This window comes from Manis javanica, chromosome 10 (genome assembly GCF_040802235.1).
Source record: "Manis javanica isolate MJ-LG chromosome 10, MJ_LKY, whole genome shotgun sequence".
In the NCBI taxonomy this organism is placed as follows: Eukaryota; Metazoa; Chordata; class Mammalia; order Pholidota; family Manidae; genus Manis; species Manis javanica.
In genome coordinates this window covers 52,572,563-52,600,216 of record NC_133165.1, presented here as the reverse complement: position 1 = coordinate 52,600,216, position 27,654 = coordinate 52,572,563, and the positions used below count along the sequence as shown (strand labels likewise).

Genomic DNA, 27,654 nt, shown 5'->3' with positions numbered 1-27,654 from the left:
CTGCTGAGCATGTTAAAAGCCTTCAGTTTCAGCTGGTTCTGCTGTGTCAGGTCATCAAAGATGCTCTTACGTGGAGGGCCAGTGGGTAAATGGGATTAGAGCCTCTCTGGGAGGCCCATCTGTTCTGTCCCTACCTGAAGGCCTCAGCAGCAGATTTGGAGGAAGCCAGTACAATGAAGCATCTATCCAATGGGATGGGGTGAATGGCCTGGGGTAGGTGGGTCAGATGGAGGCCAGGAAATCCTCTTATCCTGCCAAGTACCTGGGCGTCCCTCAGCAGCAGGAGCTGAGCAGCAAACCCTGGTGAGTCAGCGTGCCTGGGAATTAGAGCTGCCAGTCTGTGAGCATGTGGGGTTTGTGTAAGTATGGGCCTTTTGTTTCTTTTAGCACGCTAGTCTTTAGAAACACAAATCTGGAAACCAGACCCTCCACATGGTATAGTCCTGCTTGTTTTGAGATAATTCAGCTTGAACAGTTGCTTCCCTTGTATGCTGGTCTCCCAAGAATGAACTCCTTGCCTTTCAAATTTTTAATAGGTTGTGCTTTATGGCTTACTTGCTATACTAGTAGAGCATACAAAGGCTTTAAAAAAACCTGCTTGGGTCTGTCATATTCCACACCAGAAACCCTTAAGAGTTTGTGTTTTGAAGCCTAAGTGAAACTGCAGGTCTTTAAGGACATGTGCAGACATGTCTCTTTGTCATTTGTTCTCTTTGAGGGTGGAGAATGGGACACACCCTGATACGATGAGTCTCTAAAAACTACAGGCATGATTCTGATATTCTTTTTAAACTTGTATACTCAGAATTTATCCATGGAATTCCTTTTAAAGATAACCCTGAATTTATCCAGGCACTTTTGGGAGAAGCTAAAGTTCTTTAAGTTAAAAGGTCCAGCCTTTCATAAAAAGCACCCTTCTGCCCCACTGGCAGTGTCCTAAGGGCTTTGAATTTGGATCATGAAGGCAGTAAAAGCTCTCTAGAGCTGGGGAGGCAGGGGGCATAGGACTGACCCTGATTTGGTCTGCTTTCCCCACTACACTTCTGGCTTCTGGTCTAAATTTCTATTAACATTGTAATTTCAGTGGTTCCAATTATTATAGCAGGTGGCAAAATTTTACAGGTACTGAATTATAAGTGGATCTTCTAGATGAAGGAAAGAATAAAGTCCTGAGTAGTCAGCGTCTTCAGAGACATCACCTCACCCCTGGCCCAGAAATTTCTAGCAATTCTTTAAAAAAGTTTTTCATTATCATGGTGGTTTATTACTTATATGAGCTTGTTACGTTATCAGAGCAGGCCTTTCTTTTCTAACTAGCAATTAATTATCCTACCGTTTGGAGATTGTATTTGGGTAAATCAGCCTTTCTTCAAAAGTGGAGAGACCTATGGGAGGACTGAGCCCACAGGCCCCAGGAGATCTTTACATTTGGTGTGGACTTGTCTTGCATTCTTCACACAGCGTTGAAGACCTGAGTCTTCTCCCTTCTCCCTTCTCCCCTTCTCAGGGGAGATAAAGGAACTTGGGGTCTGGAACCCTGGTGTGGAGTACGGGCTTCAGAGGTGTCTCCTCTGGGTGGGCAAAGGAGGGTGGAGAAAAAGGGCATTTCACTGACTGGGAGAGTCCAGAAAGGGATTTGAAGAGATCAGAGATAAATTTTACTTTGCTCTTTGGCTAGAACTCTGTTTTTAATCTTGACTCTGCAAATCTACTTCATCTTCAGGCCACTATGAAACTGTATAGTTGCCTTGGATGTGGTAACCGTTCTCTTTGCAGATCCTACTTAAAAAAGAAAATGAGGTTTTTGACATTAAAGATTAGAAGATGAATCTTTTATTTGCACCCTCTGGCTTAACGCAGTTTCAAATTACTTTCTTATTTGTGATGACTAGTTGGCAAGACAGATTTCCTCTGGAATATTTCTGACAAAACTGGAGTCTTTCTTGATGCATTCAGCACATGAATCAACCTCTTTGTAACCTATGTTACCTTAAGAATTTTAGAAATTTTCCTTATTGGTTCTCCATATGTGCCTTAGCCACTAAATTTCTAAGGTGAAGGTATAGAGCTAGCTGGCTTATGAGGGAGGTGGTGAACTCGGGTTCATGGTTGGCTCCTTGTAATAGAGGAGTGGCACCTGAGTATGTGGTCCTTGGAGGGGAGCTTGCATACCCCCATGTCTCTGTCCAACAGTGACTGCTTTCTAATTTCTTCCCAGGCTGGCTGGCTCCTCTGGCTGATGGCATGTTGAGGCACAAGGGCCAGTGGCAGCGAGGGCATCCGATCCAGAGGGGGCCACTCTAGAGACCAGGCCACCAGCACCATGGGCCAGTGTGTCACCAAGTGCAAGAATCCCTCATCAACTCTGGGCAGCAAGAATGGAGACCGTGACCCCAGTAGCAAGTCACACAGGCGGGGTGCAGGCCACCGTGAGGAACAGCCATCAGCCTGTGGCAAGCCAGGTGGAGATATCCTTGTCAATGGGACCAAGAAGGCAGAGGCTGCCACAGAGGCCTGTCAGCTGTCAACGTCCTCGGCAGATGCTGGGAGGGAGCCCAGGTCCAATGCCGAAGAGTCTTCCTTGCAGAGGTTGGAAGAACTGTTCAGGCGCTACAAGGACGAGCGGGAGGATGCAATTTTGGAGGAAGGCATGGAGCGCTTTTGCAATGACTTATGTGTTGACCCCACGGAATTTCGAGTGCTGCTCTTGGCTTGGAAGTTCCAGGCTGCTACCATGTGCAAATTTACCAGGTTAGTCACAAATACTTCATGTCACCAGGTGAGCAAAGGTGGAAAGAGCACCGCTGGCCGGTGGTACCCAGTTAGGATAGAATGTTGTTCGCTTCAGGGGGTTTTGTGTCAGTCTTATTTTTCTTTTTCTGACCAGTTTCTCTAAAGCTATTCAGCCTCTGAATAACTGGGCACCAACCATCTTTGTCCGATGTTAAGTGAGAGATGCTCTGTGGTGAGCCCTGGTGCTAAGCTGCTGCCCAGTCCCCTGCTCTTGCTGACCTTTGTCTCTTCTTTCACTTCTTGGCTCGTCTGTTCCCTCACATGGTATTTACTTTACAGCTATCCTGTGCCAGCACCCCAGTGTAGTGGGTGCCTCTGGGGATGTGCCTGTCACTGCCTGAAGCCAGTTGCCCCTTATAGCTCTTTGCACATTGCCATCAGCCAGCCTATGTGCTGATAAGGACAGCTGGCTCCAGTCATCAGGCAGTAGTTGTACATGTTGTCATGGTCATGAATCTCTGTGGAGGTTGTTCATGGGGGAGAACATGGCAGGGTCAACCCTGAGGTGTGGTTTGCAGAGAATTGACTTTGACGACCCCACACCTCACCCTGCCCAGTTTCAGCCCCCAAGTAGGTTATCTGACAGACCTTTTAGATGCCTTGTGACAGTGGATACAGCAGTCTCTGAGAAGATGATCCTTGTGAAACCATGTTGTAAGCTGAAAGTGTTACATAGGGGTTTTTAGTGACAGAACTTTGATCTCTGGTGGCAGTGTTACCCAGGTCCATCCACAGTCTTTGGCTCCAAAAATCGCCCTTGGCAGTCACCAAAAGTATTGCCAAAACAACCAACCTTAGGGAATCAAAAGGAGAAAAAGAAGACTCCCTTCATGGGGGGAGAGTCTGCAGCCTAGTAACTACTGCAGAGTGGGGAGTGGGGCACAGAACAGAAAGCTTGAGTTTAGCTTTGGAAAGATGAACAAATGAATGGATGAACCATTATCGGCTGCCTGCTTGTGCCAGGCATTGTTAGAAGCAGTTGACATATATCAACATGTTTAGTCTGCACCAGAACACTGTGAAGTCAGGTGGTCTTCTCACTTACTACTTGACAGATGAAGAAAGAGGACCAATTAGTGGAGGAGCTGGAATTCCAATCCAGGCCATCCTGCTGCAAAGCCATGCTCTTAATCACTACACTGTGTTGCCTCTCAGTAAATGATATCATTTCCAATTATTAATTGTGCCCCCTCCTTCCTATTGCAGGAAGGAATTTTTTGATGGCTGCAAAGCAATAAGTGCAGACAGCATTGATGGGATCTGTGCACGGTTCCCTAGCCTCTTAACAGAAGCCAAACAAGAGGATAAATTCAAGGATCTCTACCGGTTTACATTTCAGTTTGGCCTGGACTCTGAAGAAGGGCAGCGGTCACTGCATCGGGAAATAGCCATTGCCCTGTGGAAACTAGTATTTACCCAGAACAATCCTCCGGTTTTGGACCAGTGGCTAAACTTCCTAACAGAGAACCCCTCGGGGATCAAGGGCATCTCCCGGGACACTTGGAACATGTTCCTTAACTTCACTCAGGTGATTGGCCCTGACCTCAGCAACTACAGTGAAGATGAGGCCTGGCCAAGTCTCTTCGATACCTTTGTGGAGTGGGAAATGGAGCGAAGGAAAAGAGAAGGGGAAGGGAGAGGTGCACTCAGCTCAGGGCCCGAGGGCTTGTGTCCCGAGGAGCAGACTTAGTGGCACTGTCACAGGAGCAGCAGCAAGGATCTATCTGCCTGCTGCCCAGCAGCCAACTGAGGAACTGGACCTTTCTGGAAGTTACTGAAGATCCGGATATTTTCTACTTTACACCTTTCTCTGCCTTGTATCTGAAAGGGCTCTAAAATGCTGTATCATGTTTTAGGCACTTTCTTCACTTTTTGGTTATTTTGGTTACTTCATTTTTTGAGGGGGTTCCCCCAAATATTTGAACCTGGCTACATGTTGTGTATCTTTTCTTTGAAGCCTTCAGATAGAATAAGCCTGCCATTTCTTGCACATATTGGAGGGGTTTTTTTGTGGGGGAGGGTGTAGAACAGGGAGGGCAAATGGAACAGTTAGGTTGAATTAACATTACAAGGTGATACAGTGCCAGATCTCAGTTTAGCATATTCTGTTTTTCAGGGCAGGTCTGTACTGTGTGTAGTGCTGTTTACATGGTTGAATTTAGGTTGTAATAATTATTTTTAAAGATTTACACAGAGTTGAATAGCAGTGTTAACTGTCAACCACATTGCATTAATTCCCAGGCAGTTTAAAGCTCTTGGAGAGTTAAGGCCAGCCAGGAGTGTTTGTAGTCTGGTGACAACCCCCTTTTAAGCTAATTTATCCAAAACTCTTATTACTTTCCTCACTTCCTGCTCATTCCTTCTTTAACCTATTGCATTTCGTGTTGATTTTATCCATCAACATGCTGCACCTGTCAGTCAAGTGAGCATTTTTTTTTAGAACACATTGTACTGAGAACCACTTAAGCATTGAATGCAGAGAAAGCAGTGCTACCTCAGTTTTTTTGGAAGTAGACTTCGATAGTTTTCTTTCTTTGATGAATTTTCTGTATTTTCGTGTTGTAAGTGGAAATACTTTATTTTTTCATTTGCCTTGGAGCCAAAGTTTCTGTTCTGGGTGGTCGGAAAACTGTGCCTACCGGCCAGCTGACTTGAAGGAAAACTGGTATGGAGCTCTGCTTGAATTTTTTTTTTTTTTTTTTTGAGTATCATCTGCTTACTTGTCTGGCAAGTGCAGAAGCCTGAGGCTGGCCTGAACTCTGCCAAACAAATACAGAAGTGTATTTAATAGTTACATGTGTGCCCTTTCCCTTCTTGCTGCACCCATGTTGTCACTTAATCCCCAGGAATTATTTATTATCTTCTTTGTTAATGTCAGGCTCATTTGGGGTAACGTGATGACTGTTTAGGTTTACATGACCCCTCTTGCCTTCCCATGCCCCCAGAATATGTATATATACATATATATGTATATATTTTACCTGTATAAAATATATATATATACACATATATGTATCTATATTCCTTTGTTTCTTTGCCTGCTATAAAACTGGCCATAAAATAGGGACTGCCTTCAATATATAAAGTATAGAAGAATGCCAGGGAGTGTTATAATGGAGGCTTTTGAATCAGAATTTGGGCTATTTTCACTTAAAAGAAGATGAAGTTTCTCAGCCTTTTTCTCAAAGCAGGGAGGCCAGTCCCCCAGCCTCCTCTGCGTGCTTGCTCCGTGAGGCCAGAATTGCCCCAACTGCCACCCAGGAGCGGACTTGGTTTCAGTAGAGGGTCCTCTTGTTATTCTTCCATTTAAAAAATATGTCCTCATAAAACTGTACTGGAAAGGTGGGTGGCAGGAACTTGTAGAGTTCAGCTTCCAACACATTGGAACAGATTGAAAAGGGAATCTTTTAAATAAAAACTTACAAAATATTTATCCTCTTGAGGTAATGAGAATTTATCTATTAAACACTTGGAGTTTTTTCTCCCAACTATCCTATCTCCCTCCCTCCCAGGTATGTTTCTCAACCTGGGCAGAAATTACTTATTTTGAGTTCCTTATTAAGTAGCCTTATGGTTTCAGGATCCCATTTTAGAATAATGATTATTTAAGGAGATTTTGCAGTTGTTGTTTTCATAAAATTGACACAGACATAGGGAACACTTTTAAATCCTAAATCTTAGAGTTGCCCTTCTGGAGGGGCAGATGGGTAACTTTAAAATCAAGCCCACGGTAGGTTAGCAATACTGCTAGAAAGCTATAGAGGGTCTCAGGCTAAATGTCTGGCTTTGCTCTAACCTAGGACACAAGATCTTTGACTAAAGAGTTTCTAGGGGCTCTGGCAGGTTCTATTGGCTCAACTGTAGTTGGGGTGCCCAGGCTGAGGTCTTAAAGAGACCACCTTCCCATCCAGCCAATCTGCAACCTCCTGTTTCTCCTAATTCTGGATTGGGTAGAGGTGGAAAGGAAAAGGCAGGCTGTGCCTCGCCAGGTAAGGCTTTCTGTCCCAGATGAGCAGGGTGTATGGAGAGAAGTGTACCAAAGGGGGAGGTGCTGAGGATCCTGAGGACTCCGGAGGAGCTGGATTCCTTCCCTGGCCTGTAAGAAGTCATTCCATGCTGAGGTATACTATAGTGTGTGGATTTTGTTTTTATTTAAGTTGTTCAGCTTCCTCACCCTCCACAAAAGAGCCTTTTAAAAATTATTTGTTCATATTTTTAATAATCTATTTGTTACAGAAATGTAAATGAGAAGCCAGGGAAGTGAGCAGTCAGGGAGGGACTTACAGGTTTCTTTTAGGTTTTAGTCCCTGACGTAAGGAATTTAAGTTAATGCAGTAGCTCTGGATCAGTGCTTGACTTTTTTAAGACCATAGGGAAAGCAGTTTTTCTCCCAAGCGATCTAAGGTGGGGTGTATGTAGGTTTCCAGTTACATTTCTGGGAAATGACTTGTCCCTGTTCCTCTTCACCTAGGAATAGGTTTGCTGCTTAATGAGCAGTACTTGTAAGAGGCCAAATGCATGCTGCTCAGGTAAGCCAGTGCACACCAGGGTGGTGTGGAGAGGGGAGGGATGTGGATGCCCATTTTGAAAAGACGTAGATGCCTGAGGGGGACAACAAAGTGAATGTTTTGGAAGTTGCTTGTTTTTGGTAAATGGCTTTTTTTCTGAGTTTCTGTGGTGGTTCTTTAGCAATTTGTTAGACCAGCTGTATGAGATGAAGTGTTGCTTCATTGACTGCTCTTCCCCCATCCCTGCCAAATTTTAATGCATCACTCTTAACCCCACCTCCTATAATGACACTTTGTTGTGCTTCAGCTGATTGCCTCATCAGTTCTCCCCCATCCCTGCCAGATGTGCCCACATGTTTGAGTTGGGTTAAGACCCCATACCTACCCTTTTGATAAAAGAAAAACCTAGAGTTCTGAGTAAAGATCCAAATCTCAACTAAGCCCCCAGGCCCCCAGAAATCCAGCTGAAGGCAGTATTTTCAATATTAAACTTCCAAGAAGGAAGAAAGGATTAAGCCACACAGTATTAGGCTTGGAAACCCTACTGATCTCCCAGGGGCTGATGCCAGGATTCAGTCCTCAGTGCTGGAATCTGCAGGGTGTGGGACGCCAGAGCTCATGTGATGGTCTCACATACTGTACCATGCCAAACTACATTACCAGTGGTGGGAAATCACTGGGATAAGGACTTGGATCTAAAAGCTTAGGAACCAAAATATCTGTATTTAGGACTGTGTTTGGTTTGCCACATTTAAAGGAAAGTTGAATGCAGTGAAGCCCAGAGGTAGACCAATTACACAATCACAGGGGCTGGAATGAAGCTGCTGCTGGGTTTGTATTTTGTTTTGTATTACTTTCCTGCTTTGCCATTTTTCTTGCATCTCTAATGTTTGCTTAGTAATGACTTGAATATCTTGGTCACTGACAAATGTCTTCCTTGAGGGACTCCAGCAGTACTTGTTTAAACAGCTGAAAGGACTGTCAAAAATGATCCGTGTGTTACTTGGGACTCTTTTGAGGACATGACATTGATCTTCCTCTTTCTCCACAAATCTGTTTTCTGAGTCATGTAAAGGGGGTTCCCACCCACCCCACTTCAGTTTATTTCTATGATAAGCTGCAATAATAGCATATGTCCAGTTTAACCTGGACTGGGACTGTGTTTTGGTGGGTGTTTGCAGGTTTTTCCTTATGAAAGATGAAATTGATGCTTGAGCACTGGATGCAGAAGCCAAGATGATTCAAGTAGCTTTGAGTAACCACCAGGTTCTGCTTTTGATTCAGGTGCGGGGCATCATGTCCTCCTTATTCCTCTTCTTAGAAACTTAGCCTGCCTCTCAGATACCAACCCCACCCACCTACCACCTCTCCCTATGATTTTTAATGCAGACTTTGGACATTGCCAAAGGAAGCCATTCAGCAGCTGCTGTGGGTTGATTTTTCCTCCATCATGCACCTATTCTGTCTGGTATTATCTGCCCACTGACCCTGGTCCCCAGCTCCTGGTCTGACTAATTGCTTTTACTTGTTGCACTAATGAATAGGATTCTAAGTTTCAAAGGGGGAATTTGAAGCAATAGGCAAATGGGGTTTGGATGAATTGGTCCTATAGATACCCTGCCTTAACTCACTGAGGTGATGAGTCCACTGCTCATGTGATCCTCCACCTTTGTGGATTCTCTAGGTTTGTGACCAGTGTTTCTATTTCTTGAGGTCGTACAAACTTGACAAAAGTCAATACTTCAGTTTGTATTTTCTGCACTGTTGCAGTCCCTGAGTGGTCCCTTGAATATTTTTTAACTTGTTACACATGTTTTTGTCTTTGTCTACGTTCTTTCTTTTTTTAATTTGGAAGATTACCTGCTGTTGGTTTTAATAAATTTGTTTACTTGACTGTTGACAATTTTGAGAGAAAACCACACCTCCATCCCTTCCCTCAAAAAAGCCTAAACCACCAGTGACTTTATTCTGGAGTAAGATTTACCCACTTGGGAGCCTTTTCTAACATGGCATTGGATAGCAATTCCTATTCTTTGGAAAATAACCCAGATAATACAGGCTCCAGACTCCCGATATGGGTATTGACTTCCTACTCACCAAGCTTAATCGTGTTCTTTGGGGTTCCAGTACTTACAAAAAGCAAATGAGACTTCAGTGGCCACCACCTATATCATCTTACCTCAGCAACTGATGTGGATTCGTATGAGAAATAGGAAGTAAATTTGAACACTGTGTAAATGGATGGCTCCCGCATCTATCCGGTTGGCAGTGATTAAGGCAAAGGAGATAAGCTGAAACTGTCAAGTACCACTGCTGTGTGATCTTTGGCAAGTTAGTGAAATTCTGAGTTTCCTTTTTACTCAACTGTAAAAATCAAAGAGACGTATTTCCATCAGAATGTTAGGATTTAAAAGAAAGACCTTTTAAAGCACTTAAGAAACGAAAAGGTTGAGGTTTTCAAAAGGATGTCAGGTAAGAAATGCAGGGAATCCAGAGAATAGGAGGGGAGCTGGCATGGCCACATGGGGGCTCAGCTTCCCTCTGTGTCAGACTTGGGGGTGGGAGGCTTAATACTAACACAATCCCTGACAGCTCCATCTCGCTCTTAGAGAAGTCTGATTATGGTAGACCACTTATGACCCTTAGCTTCCTTTCATTGTATTTTCTGTCTGGTTTCTGTTTATATTCAGGAAAGCTATTGGCCAGCCATCTTACTTCTTTGATGAGGCTCTAATAGCCTTCCCAGAGATTCTCAGCCTCATGTTGGTATCTCCAGAAAGTAAGTACAGTGGTGAGATTAGATGTGCTTTTACTTTACTTTTCTAATCGAAAGGACTTGGAAGTCATGGCTACACCCTCTTTCTAGCTAGGGAGAGGGTTGTATGTTTGTTTTCTCAATGAATTGGAATTTCATTTTCTCTTTCAACCTTATTACCAAGGTCAGCATCAGATTGAGGCTGGAAGGAAATCTAGGTGGGGGTGACTTGTTTTTCTTACTTAAAAAATATACCTCCAAAGCATGTACTTATTCCCCAATTGGTTCTTGGGTTTGTGTCTTCTGTGCTCTGGCCCTGTGAGTTACCAAGTCCAGCAAGGGCCTTACAAATACAAGTGTGGAAAATAAGGAAGCATGCTGATTTAGGTGCTTTGTATAGAGACTGGCACTATTCAAAGTGTTGTCAGAGTGCTGTACAGATTATAGACAGTTAAAACCCCATTTTCAGTCAGAACTTTTGGGCAAGAACTTCACACAGTTATCAGATGTGCTTAACTGCATGTGGAATGGACTTCTGGCAAGAAAGGTAGAGTGAAGGTGGCGCTGAGGGTCCAGCGGAGTACTGTCGAGTCGCCTCAGCACTGGCCAGCTCCCTCCTCACAGATCCAGCTGCCAGAAAGCACATGGCTGGGTCGGCTCTGGATGTCATCTCTGGCTTTGTGTTTTGCGTTAGGCCCAAAAAGGTTAGTCTTTCTGGATAGGAAAGGCAAGGCACCCAGCCTAACCTCTCATCCTCTCCTTTACTGTGACTTTGGAGGCTGTGCTCTGTCTTACAAAAGCCATAAGGCTCTTAGTGGGGTTTAACGTTCTTCCTGTATAACGTTCCAGCCTTGACTCTCCTGCCTTAGGGGTGCTGAGAAGTCCTACTTGGATGTGGTAGCAAGGTAGTCAGCAACAAAGCATCTAACTCCATAGTGTTTTGTAATCCACACTGACAGGGACTCTCTGTGGACCCTGTGTTTATCTGGGACGGTGCTGCTGAAATGGCTAGTATGTTAAAATACAGAGCTACAAAACAGTATGGTACTAGTCTAAGAAAGGACAGAAGAAAACATGCACAAAGGCTCTTGCATATACATGGACTTACATAAGAAAGGAGGCATCCTCTACTGAGTAAGTAAAGACAGCTAATTGGATAAAATCTAAATATTTGGGGGAAAGTTGCCATATGCCAAAATAAATTCCAGGAGGAATAATGGTGTAAGTATATATAGGAACATATTTGAAATAATTGACAAGTGGACACTATACTGAATCCATAAGGAGACCTTAAAAATTCAGTATGGGAAAGTACTTAACAATGGGAACATGGACAAAGGATATGGACAACTCACAGAAGGAAAACAACTGGCCAAAGAGCTTCTAGAGAAGATAGTAGACACCAGTCTAAAAGGTACTCTAATAAAATGCAGTTGAACCCTTAAAAAACTTTTTTTTTAACCTACTAAATTGGCAGAGATTTCAAACAAATCCATGCTAGCAAACACAAGGTAGAACTTCTCTGGAATTTAAAAAATCTTAAGTGTTCATACTCTTCAAACCAATAATTCTACTTTTAGGAATTTTTCCTCAAGAAATATTATTTGCCAAAGATGTGTGTGCAAGGATATAAGTGACAACATCATTTGGGAACAACTTTAGTGTCAGCAATTAGAAGTCCTGGCACACACTAACATGTGGAGTACTATATAGCCATTAAAAATAGCTTTTGGCTAATGGAAGAATGTAAAATAGTGATAGTCATTGAACTCTGAGTGGTGGGATAGATGTGATTTTAACTTTTCTGGATTTTTTGTTTCCATTAATGGGTTTACATACAGTGAAGAAGTTATTTACAAGATGGGGGACAAAAAATGAAAACAAACATGGCTGAGTCTTCTGAACAACCCCACTAAGGGTGAAGAGATCAGAAAGTTGGGAGTAATATATTCAAAGCCTAAATCAAAAGTTCTGTAAAAACCTTTGGAGTTGCTTTTTCCCCCAAATGAGAAGTTGCTTCTCCAGCAGCTGCCTTGGCAGCTCTGCATTGGCTGCATAAAAGGGTGTGGGAGGAAAAATGCACAAACGCACTTATGAATGGAATGTGTATTTTGCAAGAGGCCAAGTTGGCAGCTTTGGCTTCCAAAAGGTGGGAGCATCAGCTGAAAGAACAGAGTGTGCAGACTGAGGCCTCCAGAGACCTTATGATCTGGGCCCATCTCTGCAGCGTTGCGGATTTGGGAGCTCGGGGAAACCTCCAGCCTTACCATCCAGAAGGAAATGACCTTGGCAATTCCTGGGAGCAAAGGGAATGCTCCTGGCCCAGGGAGCCCTAATCTGCTCCAGAATCCTACACTTGGAAGGTAATTCTCAGTAAAATGTTTTTTTGAACACTTAATGTGGGCTTTCCCTAATCTAACCCTCCTAACAACCTTATGAAGTAAGTACTAATGTCCCCATTTTAAAGATGAGGAAATGGGCTGAGAGGGAAAACAGTTCATGCACAGCCCAGTATTCTATCATTTTCCACAAACGATCTTTGCGTTTTCAGTCTTTATAAGGAAAAACTTCTCCATTTTGCACGGCTATGGAAACAGACTCAAACAAGGTTAAGTGACTTGCCCAGGAGCACAGCTGAAGCACCACAACCCAGGCCTGTCCATATCCAAAGACAGACACTTAATATTGTCTCAGGACTGGAGTCTCAAGACGTAGCTAGCAGCTAAGCTCCTACAGCTTTGGTGTTCAGCTGGGTGGGAAACAATCCAGTGACCCTGTCAGTTTCAAGATGTTCTCCGGCCTTGCAGCTGAGGTTGGCAGTACACCTGGGGGATTTTCCTCTTTATAAGGGAGTTTCAAGTTCCAGTGTCCCAATCCCAAGCTAAACTCTTTGCTCCTGGCTCCTGGTTCCCAACTTTCATTAGGGCCAGATCTTAAAGCAGTTACATATAAAGGATTAAACACTGCCTCAAATGGCCAAACTTTTGAGGGTTACTTTTAAGTACCTTCCTAATTATTAAAGCATTTTATGCTGATTAAAACAAACAAAAAAAACAGTAGCAGCCTACCACAGAAAAGCACTTCGTAAAACCTCATCTGCCAACCCCACCAGCCAGAGATAAGTACTGTTAACATGTTGGCATGTAGCCTTCCAGGTTTTGTTCAAGCCTATACATATCTTTGTATGATTTTTTCCTACAAAAATGGATATAACACGTACTATTATGTAGCTCCATGCTTCATGCAACATACACTGTGAATGCACAGTATCATTTTCACAACTCTCCTATGAGGTATGTGCACTACTGTCCCAAGCACAGAGATGTTAGGTAATTTTTCACTCAACTGAGAAGCAGGAAGGCTGGGATTCAGACTTGGCAATCTGGATCCAGAGGTCTACTGCTAGTTCTTGGAGATCTTTTTCACTCAGAAATGTTATTTGCACACACACAATTTTTTAAAAATGGCTACCTAGTATTCCATTGTACTAACCATGTGATACCTATTAAACACATGTTTTTGTGAAACTATCCTGTTACTGTAAAATATTTTATAAGTAGAATTGCTGGGTGCCAGAGTATAGAGCTATTTTACAAGGTTTTTTGGTGCAATATACACTGCCAGATTAGTTAATCTTTTCTTGAGGGCAGCTAATATGTATCAGTTTGGGGATTGTGTGTGCCCGGGTCCTTTTCAACATGGAATATACAGTTTGAGAGCTGATAAAAAAAAAAAACCGCACTGGCTTTTTTTGAAATTCAAGCTTCTAGTTCTGAGGGGGAGATCTGGTGTGATGGAGGCACCTACTGGTGAAAGGTGGTACTGCAGTCTCACTGAAGGAAAGGAACCATTTCTAAAAATGGAACGGGAAGGGGGACTTGCAGTGTCTCAATCCCAAACTAAGCCCTTTGGTTCTAGCTCCTGGTTCCCAGCTTTCACATAGGGCCAGATCTTAAAGCAGTTACACTTAAAGGATTAAACATTGCCTCAAATGCCCAAACTTTTGAGGGTTACTTTTAAGTACCTTTCTAATTATTAAAGCATTTTATGCTGATTAAGACAAACAAACAAAATATACTGGAGTGTTGGGAAAAAACTGAGTCTTCCAGTCCTCTGTCTGGTGGACCTGCCAGATTTTCAGTTTAGCCTATCTCTTTCCTTCAGTTTTATAATAGCTGTCATTGAGAAAAGTTTGCCTTACCAGAAATTTGCTTCAGATTAGATAGTTTTTACACACTGCACAATGGCTGGTTGGCAGTACACCTAGGGGAAGAAGTCACTCCTCCTGATTTCCTTACCTGTGTATTACACCATTTAATAGGAGTGCTACATGGAATGAGCACCTGCCATGTGCCTGAGTATAAACCCACTGACACAAAGAAAGTACAAACTGTGGTTTCCTCCTCTCTGTCTTAAGATGAGGAAAGCTTGAATTTTAAGCATTTATTGAAATTTTGTATGTGCCATATAAATGGACTAGACGCTAGCTGGTACACCATTTCCACCTGTCTGCTGGAATAGAAAGGCCTGGCAGCCTAACCACATTTTCTGCTATTGCACAGAGGGATAAGAAATGGCACATGAAAGTGGCAGGCCGACTCATAAACACAGGTTTGGGGTGGCACTATCCTCTTCTTTTATTCCCATCAGTCCTAGGCTAGAGGGTGGTGATCCATGAGTGCTGCAACAAATGGAGTGAAGGCAGGTTTTAGTTAGAGGGTTGAATGAATGGTTACACATTCACAGACAGAGGAGGTCAAGTTTTTCGGTATGCATATGTGCCACGGGGCAGGAGGCAGGCAGGTAGAAAGTTTATGGAAAGCTACTGCTGAAAATGGTTCAATGGAAAGAATACTGGCTAGTCCTGTAGGATCAGTCATAGCTCTGCCACTTAACAGATGTGGGGCACAGATCAACCAAGGGTAAATGACCTCAAACTGAGTTTGTTTCCTCAAGAGGAAATAGCTGTAAAATTATTAAAATTTAAATTACTGTATCACAGGGCTTTTGTGAAGACTTGAGGCAATAGCTGCCACATGCAGAGCACTTCCTACACATCAGTCTTTGTTCTAAAAGCACTTTATATGCGTTATTTAATTCTCAAAACAGGTCATGTACCTAACATAGGTACTGAGGTAGGTACAATTGTTATATCCATTTTTCAAATAAAGAAATAGGTTCGCAGACATTATATAAAGAACCAGGCAATAATGGCAGTCTGCCATCAGAGTCCTTTTAAATTGCCTTTAGTTTAACTTATTTGTTTTACTTAAAATTCTTTTGTGGCACTTACCATGTGCCAGAATTGTTAAAAAAAACTTTATATTTATCTGTAATGTATGTTATAAAACACCTGGCACAGTGCTTAGAATTTGAGAGTCATCCCATACATGTTAGTTTCCTGACACTTTGTAGTGAATATTCAGGCACTTGGTTGGAAGGCTGAGGAGCTCTCCAAGGCAAAGCGGGCAGAAGTGAGCAAAGAAACACAGATTCTGTCTCCACCTGATGTCTGAACTTAAGCTAATGAGTCTGAATTTAAGCTAATGAGCCTTTTGGGTGGGGAGGATTAGAGCTTTGAGTGCTGCAAAATGGCTCTGGACAGACCATCATGCTTCAAATCCTAATTATCAGCTGTATGACCTCAGACAAGTTTCTTGATCTGAGCCTTTCTCTTCTTGTTAAATGAGGACTCAACAACCTCAACCAAAAATGCATATAGAACCATTTAGAACAGTACCTGACAAGCGTTTGATGAATTATAGTAATTACTATTTTCAATATTAATTTTAGCAGCTATCAGAAATATAAAGATTAAGAACTGAGTCAGGCTCCCAGCATGAGGAAACCTATCCTCTTTGCTATGCCTTCCTAGGCCACTTTGACCCTTTCCCAAGGGTATCTGCTGGCATCATGGAGATGGTTGCACAAAGCCCAGAGAAGTCCACACAGTAAGTAAGTTATACACTGGGGTAATGGATGCTCCTGCTGCTGGGTTTGATCAATATGGCTACAGAAATCAGAGTGTAACTTTTTAAAAGAAAGAAGTAGCATCAGGTTCCCTTACTGCAGGACTGGCTGTTCCCAGAGTTTTCTTCTGACTTGTCTAACACGTCTTGGGACCTTTGCCTCAGTCAAATCCTAAACCTTGCTACTCTCTGACCCCAATACTCCCTGCTCCAAGCCCTCCCCCATGTAGAACATTCTGGCCACTTCTGGGAGGAGAAAGCTTTGGCCCATTGTTGGCTTAGTTTACCTGCACAGTGAGGAACTGCAGTCTTTAAGTGTTCTACCTGGAACACGGAGGCCAGTCCCTTGGTCTACCCGAGCTCCATACACTGGCTCTGGGAAGCTATGTCAGAGCAAGTCTGTGTGCCCCTCAGATCCTTGCTGTTAACAAAAAAGCTTTCTTGGCAACTTTTGGTCACTTTTAACCTCTTATTATAGCCTACCCACAAACCTGTTTAAAGTGTATCAATCTAAGATTTTTTTTCCCCCCAAGGTAAACATCTAATTCTTGTTTCTGTTTCCCAGAGACAGCAGTTCTCACTAGTGACCCAGCAGGTACCCCATTTCAGTAGTGGCCAAGATACATGGACACATGTTACAAGGATTTTATGACAGGAAATTAATTTCTGATTTAGACTTAAAGGCCCAAGGCATTCATGTTTTGCCTATCTGGGACCTTGGGCCTGGAAAAGAATACTAGAATTCAGAATTTTAAAGGATTTTCAGAAATAATTCACTCCATTCATTCATCTACTCACTTATTCCAGAATTGCCCATCTTTATGCTTTAGAATTTAATACGATTCTTCTTTTTAAAGGGGGTTTTATACTTAAAAGGGCTGGAAAATCACTGATATACTCCAAATCCCTTATTTTACCAAAGAGAAATTAAGACCCACAGTGGGAAACTGGCTTGACCACCTGTCAGAGGAGATAGATGGTAGAGCTGGGACTGGACCCAGAGTTCTGCCTCAGTATTCCTCACACCTAGAATCAGCAAAACAACTCCTCTCACTTAAAAGTTAACAGAGGTAGCAAAGTAGGAGAGGGCAGGGAAGGTAGGAACACATTCCCAATATGTGGGAGAGACAAGTGTTAGTCACACTAAGCCGAGGCCTTGCCCTAGAACTTGACTATTTTTACTCAAGTGGGGCTGGACAGCTGCCTCTTGTCCAGAGAGGCTGCAAGACCAGAGACCCCTGGCTTTAAACTGGGATGAGCTATCTCCTTGAGAGACCAATAAGTGTAGTTAGAGAAGAGCATATACATGTAAAATGGGGATATAATACAAGTCCTCATTTATGTGCCTGCCTGGACATGAACAAAAGGCCTTTTGCTAAGAACAGCTGAAGTCCAGAAGCTAGAACAATGAAGGACAACCCAGTCCTCACCTCTTGGTTCCTGGCAGCAGGATGAGGCAGAGGGTCCCTGGGCACAGGCTGTGGTAGAGCTTTTCTATCTTCCGACCCCAGCGCCAGGCTACTACCTTTGGGTGGTCCACCTTCAGAGTCTAGGATCAAAGACACATGTTGACACTTAGCTAAAGTACCCACTTGCTCACCTGTGGAAGGGCTGTAACATTCTTCCTCAGGCTCTAGGGCCATGGAATTCCAGGAAAGGCTCTCTATGAACCCTTAATCTGAAGCTAGATCCGATACTGCAGGGCTCCCTGTCCATCCCAGCAGCCCCAGGCCACCAAGACAGTTAAGGAGGAAAGTTGCTGTCTTTTCGTCCATGTGGGTCTTCAAGGGCCTCAAGCTAAGGAAACCACATCACTAATGAGAAACTCTAGTCTGGCCTTGGCTGTGAAGTATCTTTGTGACTGGGGCAAGTCTCTCACAAGCCTTGGCCTCTATTTCTCATCTGTTAAGTACAGAAGATTAGACTAGGATAGGGTTTCCCAAACTTCAGCCATTCACCTTCTACCTTTACCCTCTGCTTGTGTGTTCCTCTAATGTCTTTCTTTAAAGTGAGTCAATTTCTTCCTTAGCTTCATCTAGGTAATACTATCCACAAAATCACAGGTTCAGTGAGTTGTTATATACTTGAATGAGTGTCAGAAAAACAAGTTCATACCTACAAGTGAAAGAGAAAAAAAAGCCCATCTATGATCACCAAAAATTATCTTGTGTATTTGTACCACACTTTGGGAAACCCTTGATCACTAAAGACCCATCCAGCTCTGCAACCTATGTCAGTCCCTCTGCCTTGGAGAGCCACCTGGAGGGCCCAAACCAGATCTTAGCAGGTATGGAAGGGACAAAAGTATGAGAGATCTTGGAGAACAATGTGTCGTCCAGGGCTGGGAGAAGCTGAAGAGTGAAGTAAGATTACTGCCAGGGCAGGGAAAAAGATGGAAGGCTTAAGTGTCATTTGAGCAGGATTCTCCTGACTAATTTTTGTAAACATCAGAAGGCCAATGCTCAGAGCCAGCAAACCAAGGCACGTTTCCCCTCTGGCTCCAGGAAATGCTCACTCACTCACTCACTCACCTGGAAGGCTAGCTGCTCCCAGGGGGGAGGTATGACACGAACCCCTGGGGGCCTTCTTGATTAGGAGGTAAGTCCCTGAGCCCTGTGCAGAGGTGCCTGGGGGTTAGGGCACGCCTGCCTTTCAGCTTCCAGTCCTTGCCTATGAGAATGTTGAGGGCCCTATAGGCACTGCCAAAAGTTTTGAATTCTGAAAGTAAGAATACCCCCTACTATTATTAAAGGCCAAAAAAGTTGGTTACCACCAACCTGGAGCCCAGCCAGGGCCATGGGAGGACAGAATCAGAAGCTGTTGATCTGTCTAGCCCAGGAGAGCTTATCTGGTGAACATTTCCTTTCTCTGCTCATGTTATCTCCTTCCCCAAGGTTACATTCAGTGGCATAGATTTACTCAGGAAACAATATTTTTTCTGCTTTTCACTTTCAAGCTGTTTAGGCAAGATCACAGCCTCCAGGCCAAGGATGAGGTTGGACTGCTACAGCAGGTGTTCTCTGAAGTTTTTGCTCACTCCAGACAGGTATATAGTACCTTGATTCTTGGAATCTTGTTCCAGCTCATTCCAAAGAGTGTCACAGGGTGAGCTCTGTCACAGGCCTCTGCACCTAATCAAGGAAAGATGGTGTTAGTGGTGCATAGTCACCACTTCACCCCCAGGTCTGTTATATACTAGCAAGTAACTCAATTCTGCAGTTTCCTCATCTGTATAAGGAGGCTAATGGTAACTGCCTCATAGGCCTATGGTAGAGACTTAGGTAATAAATAAATACATAAATGTAGTATTTTTGTGTAAGTATACTTTCTCCTCCCTTTCCTTCTCCCCTCCATGGCCCTGCAATGGAAATAACTTTCCTGCCTTCTACTCCAAAAAAATTGTTTACTTGCTTAAGAAACCTTAAAATACCACTATTGATCCCCCTGAAAGTTAAACGAAAGGGCAGCTACAAAAAACCATGCAGAATAAGCCCTTTGGGGTCTAAATAGTAATGAAGAATACAAGGAAGACCCTACAATTACCCAGGCTGGTTATGACAAAAACTAAAACAATCAAATCTTAGTCACTGCTAGAATAGCAGGTTTGGCTTAAGACTTGCTATAATGAAGTCTTGTGCCTGGACCTCTGGACTGTGTTTCTGTAAGCTGTCTGTTTTACTTAGGGCACCATGAATACAGGCTGTGCTAGGCTAGGGCTGAATGAAGGGACTGCTTTTTGCTTTCTCTAGCTATCCTACCTTGATGCAGGCACCTTCTACTAGAATGCCATCCATGGACTCTATGGCCAGCTGGGCAGCTTCCAGGACTTCAAATACAGAGATGTGGCTGCAGGAAAAACAAGATTTCCTTACCTTTGTTTTCCAGGCCCAAACTACCAGAGAAGGGGCTGGGGAAGGGGCCTAAAATCATGAGAATGGATGTGCTTGCTGTGTTGGGCGAGACAGTGACTGCAGAATATGAATTTTAAGTGGAATCACCAAAGTTTAGGAACTGGTTTCTTAGATAATAAATAACCTTTATTTGTCATTTCAAATTGAAACCCTCTCTCCCTGGGTGGTATGCAGAAGCAATAACAAATCCTTTATACCCAACTTGCTTTTCATACTAAAGTCATCATTGCATGTCACAGGTAGAGATTCCCATTTGCCTTGTTAGCTTAATTTTAGAAGTGCAGCTTTCCTATAAGCTTGAAGAGACTACGTTCTTCCATTAGATAGTCTGCATCTTCAAACTGAGTGTTTTCTGCTTGATAATAGAAAATCTTTGTGATGATCTAAGCTATCCCATCACCATGGAGATAAAAATGCTCCCACATAAGAGCCTCATGATACTGGATATTTGGCAATGATTTCCTGAAAATGACACCAAAGGCATAGGCAACAAAAGAAAATAAGTTGGACTTTATCAAAATTAAAAAGTACAACAAATGACACTATCAACAATGTCAAAGGCAACCCAAAGAATGGGAGAAAATATTTGCAGATCAGTTACCAAGTGAGGGATTTATACCTAAAACATATAGAGAACTTCTCAAACTTACCAACAAAAAAATCAAATAATCTAATCACAAAGTGGGCAAAGGACATGAATAGACATTTCTCCAAATTAGATATACAAATAACCAAGGAGCATACAAAATGATACTGTACACCACTCATTAGGGAAGAGGCATATCAAAACCACAAGATACCACTTCACATCTGTTAGAATGGCTATTTTAAAAAAGTAAAGAAAGGAGAGTGGAGGCAGGAGAGGAAGAGAGAAAGAAAGGAAGAAAGAAAACAAGTGTCATCTAGAATATGGAGAAATTGGAACACTTGGCATTACAGGTAGGATTTAAAATGGTGCAGCCACTATATGTAGATATATATTCTATTTTGAATTTTCATGGTTTCCTCTGTCTCTAAATAATGTGCTTATACTATTGTTATTGCTTTATCTAATAACCTGAGTCTTTATTTATTGACTAATTACTATGATCATAAAGATGGAGGCTTATTAAATATGAATTTTTTAAACCTTAATTATTTTTTAAGAAGTAAAATAATTTAACTCTTTATAGGGTTTTTATGTACATCACAAACTAGTAGACAGAATTTCCTCCAAGAGACTAGAGAATAACAACAACTCTATAATAAGCTTCTCTTGAATCTTAATCCAGCTATGAGCCTACTTTGTAGTTAAGCCCTACAAAGACTTCCCAAGACATGTAAATCACTGCTCTTTTGGGAAGGGCATTTTATCATTTAAAGCTGAGGTCACAAGCAGGAAGCTCATAGTTTACACTCAGTTAGTAGACATTGTATGGCTTACATGATATTTAAGAGAATTGGAGCCAACATACGAAAAATGATAGATTTCTTCATTGTCAAAACAAAACAATAAATCAGAAGATCTGGCAATATGGGTACGTATTCTTGTGGGGCAACAACTGCTCCTGTCAGACAGAGCATGTCTCACATACAATTGGTGATGATCAAGCTCACATCACTAATATTTGTTTATCTGAATGGTCTCAGTAGGCATCTGAATTACCAGTGCTAACCTAGAAGGTGAAGATCTGAGTTTTCTTATTACCTGTATGGTTTCAAGAACAAGAGTCATTGACTGGACTGGGCCAAAGTTCTTAAACAGCCTCTTCAAGAGCCCTGAGGTTGTAATTTTTGCTAAATGGCCCAACATGGACAGTTGACATCTCCGCCCACTTGATCCTCATCTATAAGAAAAACAGTAGAATACAGTGAGGATGTGGATGTGGGAAGAGAATTAAGTCAAATCTAAAGAAATCATGAGTCAAAACATGGGAAAATTCTACTTCAAGGAATTTCTCAATACAAACACCTGCTGAACATACAAGGACTTGTATACAGGGATTTCATTGCAGCATTATTTGGATAACAAAATTCATAAAGCACAAATACTGAAAATCACAAGTATATGCTACAACAGCATATGACAGCCATTAAAAACAAGGGAAGTAAGATTAGGTAGTGATATGACAAGATACAATGCTAAATGAAAAAATAAAGATGCAAAACTATACATAGTGTGATTCCTATTTTTATAACAATGTATTTTCTAAAATATTAATAAAAACAAACAATTTGGAGAAATAATACAGCAAACAATAATGTATTATGTCCTTAATGGGGAAGATAATAAGTTTATTAAATAAATCATGTCAGAAAATCCATTTATTTACCCTTTTCTTCATCTCCTCAGTGAGGGTGGGTGAAGAGAGTCCAAAAGAGAACTAGACAATGCTGAAGGGAAATGGGAATTTTCACTCAGGCCTTGTCAAGAACCTGCAGAGAACAGCACAGCCTGGATAAGTGAACCTGGAAGTGAGCCACAATAATATAAACAATGGTTGTCTTTTTACTCAATTAAAAATCAATACAAGGCTGACTTCATGGTTTGGAAGAAAACAGTGACATCACACAGCCTCACAGAAAAACCATGTATCAGTTAAAGAGAGTTAAAAAAAAAACCATATAACCCATACTTTTGGCATTACTAAGAGACTACTACAATCTTCAAATTACCTCTAAGTAAAGAAATACGTTAAATTACAAAAGAGCTCCCTCCATCTCACATTGTTGCAAGCCTGTGAGTAAACAGAACAGAGAGAGGAGGCTTAAGGATTCTGGGGGAAAAAACCAAGGGGCATGGAAGACTTAGATGAAGCAGAAATAAAATCATCCCCAGAAGGAAAAAATACAACTAAATGCCAAAATAATAAACACAGGTAGTGACTTTGAGAGTTCACAGCACTTGACTATAGGGAAGAGGCTTGGTAAGCTCAGAGAAGCAGTGTTTCTGGGAAAGAACCATATCTATAAAGAAGAGGTTAATACCCTCTTAGAGATATTCCAATGAAGGGAAAGAAGGAAATGGATGTTGGGGGGAAAAATTAAGGATCCTGCAGAAAGATAAATAAGAAACACCGATTTCTTCCCACAACAGCATTCTTAAAAGAATACTGGAAGAAAAAAAGTTAAATCAACAAGATGGAAATACAAGGAAACTTCAGACCCCCACTGTCCCAAAGATACCAATTAACAACATACAGACCAGAATACCTTTGTGAGAACTCTGGGGACCAACTGAAAAGCTACACACCCAGACATACATAAAACCAAGAAGAGATTCCTTCAAAAGGGTAAGAAAATTTGTGGCGTTTTCCCATATAAGCTTGAAGAGACTACATTCTTCCATTGGATAGTCTGCATCTTCAAACTGAGTGTTTTCTGCTTGATAATAGAAAACCTTTGTAATGATCTAAGACATCCTATCACCATGGAGATAAAAATGCTCCCACAGAAGAGCCTCATGATACTGGATTTGGCAGTGATTTCCTGGAAATGATACCAAAGGCACAGGCAACAAAAGAAAATAAGTTGGACTTTATCAAAATTAAAAAGTACAACAAATGACACTATCAACAATGTCAAAGGCAACCCAGAAAATGGGAGAAAATATTTGCAAATCAGTTACCAAGTGAGGGATTTATACCTAAAACATATAGAGGTAGGATTTTAAATGGTGCAGCTCAATGCCCATCTGAGCTAGTGCAGGACAATCCAGAGGAAACCTCCCACACTGGGAATACTCTTATGTTTTGGGACAGAAACAGAAGAGTGGATCTAATGTCCAACAATTTGGCTTGCCTGGAGGATGTTCAAGGGACTAGTCTCTGTCTTGCCTGACTCAGAGCACTGATGGTACTGGCAGCATTGTTTGGGAAACCGAAAAGGAGTGACATCAGCAAGATGGTGGACTAGGAAGCTTCATGCCCTCATTTTCCTAGAGACATCAAGTTAACAACAATATACAGACCAGGATACCTTTGTAGAAACTCTTGACCAGCTGAGAAGCTACCATATCCACACCAACAAAAAACAATCAGGAGTTCCAGCAAAAGGGAAAGGAAGTGTTTTAAATGCCCACCTATGTCCTTCCCCTATCCTGGTAGGACTCAACAGGGAGGATCTGCCCTCTAGACAGAAACCAACTGCATCCATTGTTATGGCTAGTCTGGGGGCTGCCTAAGGAACTAGTTTCTGTCTTGCCTGATTCAGAGCATTGACAGGACTGGCAGCCTTGTTTGGAAGCCACTGAAAACAGATATAATCACCACGGCACATTAAAGCTACAGTTCCTTAGGCAGATGCCAGGGGAGCAATAGATTACAAGCTCTGAGAAGAAACAAGGACAAGCGCTTAGGGAATCTGCGACAACTAAAACACATGCACAAACTCAGAGAAGACACATCCTCAAAATAGGTTTGGGAGCTCTTGAAACGTTTAGCTACACTGATCAGTGAAAGTCTTCCTCTTCCATAATGCCATTCATTTTTCAAATTATTAGGCTTCAAAAAAATATCACAAGGCAACACAAAGAAAGAAGGGAAAATGATCCAGTCAAAGAAACAAAATAAAATTCCAGAAACCAATCTAAAGAAACACAGAATGAGCTAGAAGAGAACAAGACAACTAACAAAATCAGGAAAATGATGCATGAACAAAATGAGAATATCAGCAAAGAGACAGCAATATAAAAAAGAACCAAACAAATTCTGGAGCTGAAAAATACAGTAAGTGAATTTGAAAAGAAAGAGGTTCAATGTCAGACTTGATTAAGCAAAAGAAAATCAGCAAACTTGTAGATTATTTGAAATTATTGAGTCAAAGTAAAAGAAAAAGAATGAAGAAAAGTGAATAGAGTCTAAGAGGCTTATGGGACACTATCAAAAGGACCAATATTCATAATATGGGGGTCCCAGAAGAAAATAGAAAGGGGCAGAGATATGTTATTTGAAGAAATAATAGCTAGAAGCTTCCCATATCTGAGGAAAGAAATGGACATCCAAATTCAAGATGCCCCAACCAGGATAAATCCAAGGAGACCCACACAAACTATCAAAGTCAAAGAGAGACTCCTAAGAGCAGCAGGAGAACAGTAACTCCATCACATACAAGGGAGTGTCCATAGATTATCTGTGGATTTCTCAGCAGAATTCTTGCAGGCCAGAAGAGGAAGGCATGATATAGTGAAAGTGCTAAGAGAAAAAAAATCTATCAACCAAGAATACTGTATCCAGCAAAACCATGCTTCAAAATGAAGGAGAAATGAAGACTTTCCCAGAAAACAAAAAGCTAAGGGAGTTCATTACTACTAGACCTGCTCTGCAAGAATGCTGAAGGGAACCCTTTAAGATGAAAGGATACTAGACAGCAACATGAAGCCACCTGTATTATGTAATTTTGGTGCATAAAGTCACTTTTAATTTTGATTCAGAATTCAAATGACAAAAACATGAAAAAAATATACCAATGTTAATAGGTATACAATCCATAAAGATGTTAAGTTATGACATTAATAAAGTCAGGGGAGTGGAGCTTACAGAAGTAGAGTTTTTGTATGCAAATGAAGGTAAATTATCACTTTAAAATAGAAGGTTATAACTAGATGTTTTATGTAATTATAATGATAAATGCAATGAAAATATCCATAGAATATACAAAAAGAAAATGAGATGAGATATCAAAGCATGTCACTACAAAAAAAATCAATGAAACAAAGGAAGACAGTAGAGAGGAAAGGAGGGACAAAAAGCTGTGACATACAGGAAACAACAAAATGGCAATAATAAGTCCTTCTAATTTGGTAATTAGCTTAAATAGCAAAATATTAGCAAACTGAATTCAACAGCACATTAACAGTATTATACACCATGATTAAATGGATTTAGTCCTAGAACACAAGGATGGTTCAGTGTACGAAAATCACCCATGTAATATACCACATCAGAATGAAGGACAAAAACCACATGATTATCTGAATTGATGCAGAAAAAGCATTTGAAAAGATTCAACACTCTTGATAAAAACACTCAACAAACTAGGAACAGAAGGAAAGTATTTCAACATAGTAAAGGTCATATATGAAATGCCCACAGCTAATATCCTACGCAAAGGTGAAAGACTGAAAGCTTTCTCTAAGATTAGGAACAAGGATGCCTGCTCTTACCACACCTCTATTCAACAGTGTTGTGGACAGGATGGGGGTGGGGGCAGTCCTAGCCAGGGCAATTAGGCAAGAAAAGAAATAAAAGGTATCCAAATGGATAAGAAGAGGTAAAATTACCACTGTTCATATATAACATGTAGGAAACTCTAGACTACACAGCAACACTGTTAGAACTAATAAATGAATTTATCAAAGCAGAAGGATACAAAGTCACACAAAAATCACTTGTTTTTATGTACTAACAAAGAACAATCAGAAAAGGAAATTTAGAAAAAAAACCTCATTTACAATAACATCAAAAAAGAATAAAGTTCTTAGGAATAACCTAAACAAGGAGGTGAAACACTTGTACACTAAAAACTACAGAACACTGCTGAAAGAAATTAAAGAAGAAACAAGTAAATGGAAAACTTTTCCATGCTCATGGATTGGAACACAGTATTGTTAAGATGTCAACAGTACCCGAGGGGACTGACAGATTCAGTGCAGTGCCTATAAAAATCCTAGTGTTATTTTTTGAAGAAATAGAAAAAAAAATCCTGACATTTGTATGGAATCTCAAAGGACTCTGAAAGCCAACATAATCTTGAAAAAGAACAAAGTTCAATGATACAAACTTGCTGATTTTAAAACATATTACAAAGCTACGGCTCTCAAAACAGTGATGTACTGGCATAAAGATAGACATGACCAACAGAACACAATGAAGAAATAGAACTTTGCTTATATGGTAAACAATCTTTGAAAAGAGTGCCATGACTATTCAATGTGAAAGATAGTCTCACCAAAATGGTGCTGGGAAAACTGGATATCCATGTGCAAAAAAGGGAAGTTGGAACCTTATCTTACACCATATACAAAAATTAACTTGAAATGGACTGAAGACCTAAATGTAAGATCCCAAACTTTAAAACTCCTGGAACATAACATAAGGGAAAAACTTCATAACATTGAATTTGGCAATGATTTCTTGTATATGACATCAAAAGCACAAAGAATGCAAAAAAAGAAAAATGGGACTGTATCAAATTTAACATCTTTCACTTATCAAGACAATTAGCAGAATGAAAAGGCAATTTATGGATGAGAGAAAATATTGCAAATCATGTATCTGATAAGGAATTAAGATTCAGAGTATATAAGTCATCTCTAAAGCTAACAAAACAACCCAATTAAAAAATGCGCAAAGTACCTGAACAGACATTTCTTAAAAAATTATAGTTGATCCTTCAACACAGGGATTGGGAGCACCAGTTCCCTATCCCCACCCCATGAAGTCAAAAATCTATAAATGATTTTTGACTCCCCAAAACTTAACTAATAGCCTGCTGTTTACTGGAAGTCTTACTGATAATATAAACAGTTGATTAACACAAACTTAATGTGTATTACATACCATATTCTTACAATAAAGTAAACTAGAAAAAAGAAAATGTTTTTTCAAATTGTTGCAAATTTCCAAAAAATTTTCCTATGTATTTATTGAAAAAAATCTACATGTAAGTGGATCTGTGTAATTCAAACCCATCTTGTTCAAGGGTCAACTGTATACACAAAAGACCAATAAACCTAAGGA

At 41.2% G+C, this 27,654-nt stretch overlaps 2 protein-coding genes across 7 annotated transcripts in view; one reads left to right on the top strand and one right to left on the bottom strand.

Moving 5' to 3' along the window:
- The window catches only part of DCUN1D3 (defective in cullin neddylation 1 domain containing 3), a 38,933-nt gene extending 29,739 nt beyond the window's left edge, over positions 1-9,194 (top strand). For all 6 annotated transcript variants that reach the window (XM_036991962.2, XM_036991961.2, XM_073215472.1 and 3 more), the window contains 2 exons: positions 2,219-2,751; positions 4,000-9,194. In XM_036991962.2, the coding sequence (XP_036847857.1) occupies positions 2,324-2,751; positions 4,000-4,483 (912 nt within the window). In that variant the 5' untranslated portion in view covers positions 2,219-2,323 and the 3' untranslated portion in view covers positions 4,484-9,194. The remainder of the gene's footprint in view (positions 1-2,218; positions 2,752-3,999) is intronic.
- A 4,308-nt stretch (positions 9,195-13,502) lies between these two features.
- The window catches only part of REXO5 (RNA exonuclease 5), a 37,182-nt gene continuing 23,030 nt past the window's right edge, over positions 13,503-27,654 (bottom strand). Inside the window, 12 exon segments of the mRNA XM_073214268.1 lie at positions 13,503-14,737; positions 17,456-17,574; positions 18,557-18,618; positions 18,621-18,743; positions 18,945-19,129; positions 19,131-19,156; positions 19,784-19,856; positions 19,858-19,871; positions 21,624-21,689; positions 21,691-21,762; positions 22,249-22,321; positions 22,323-22,351. Coding sequence (XP_073070369.1) covers positions 14,656-14,737; positions 17,456-17,574; positions 18,557-18,618; positions 18,621-18,743; positions 18,945-19,129; positions 19,131-19,156; positions 19,784-19,856; positions 19,858-19,871; positions 21,624-21,689; positions 21,691-21,762; positions 22,249-22,321; positions 22,323-22,351 — 924 coding nt within the window. The 3' untranslated portion in view covers positions 13,503-14,655.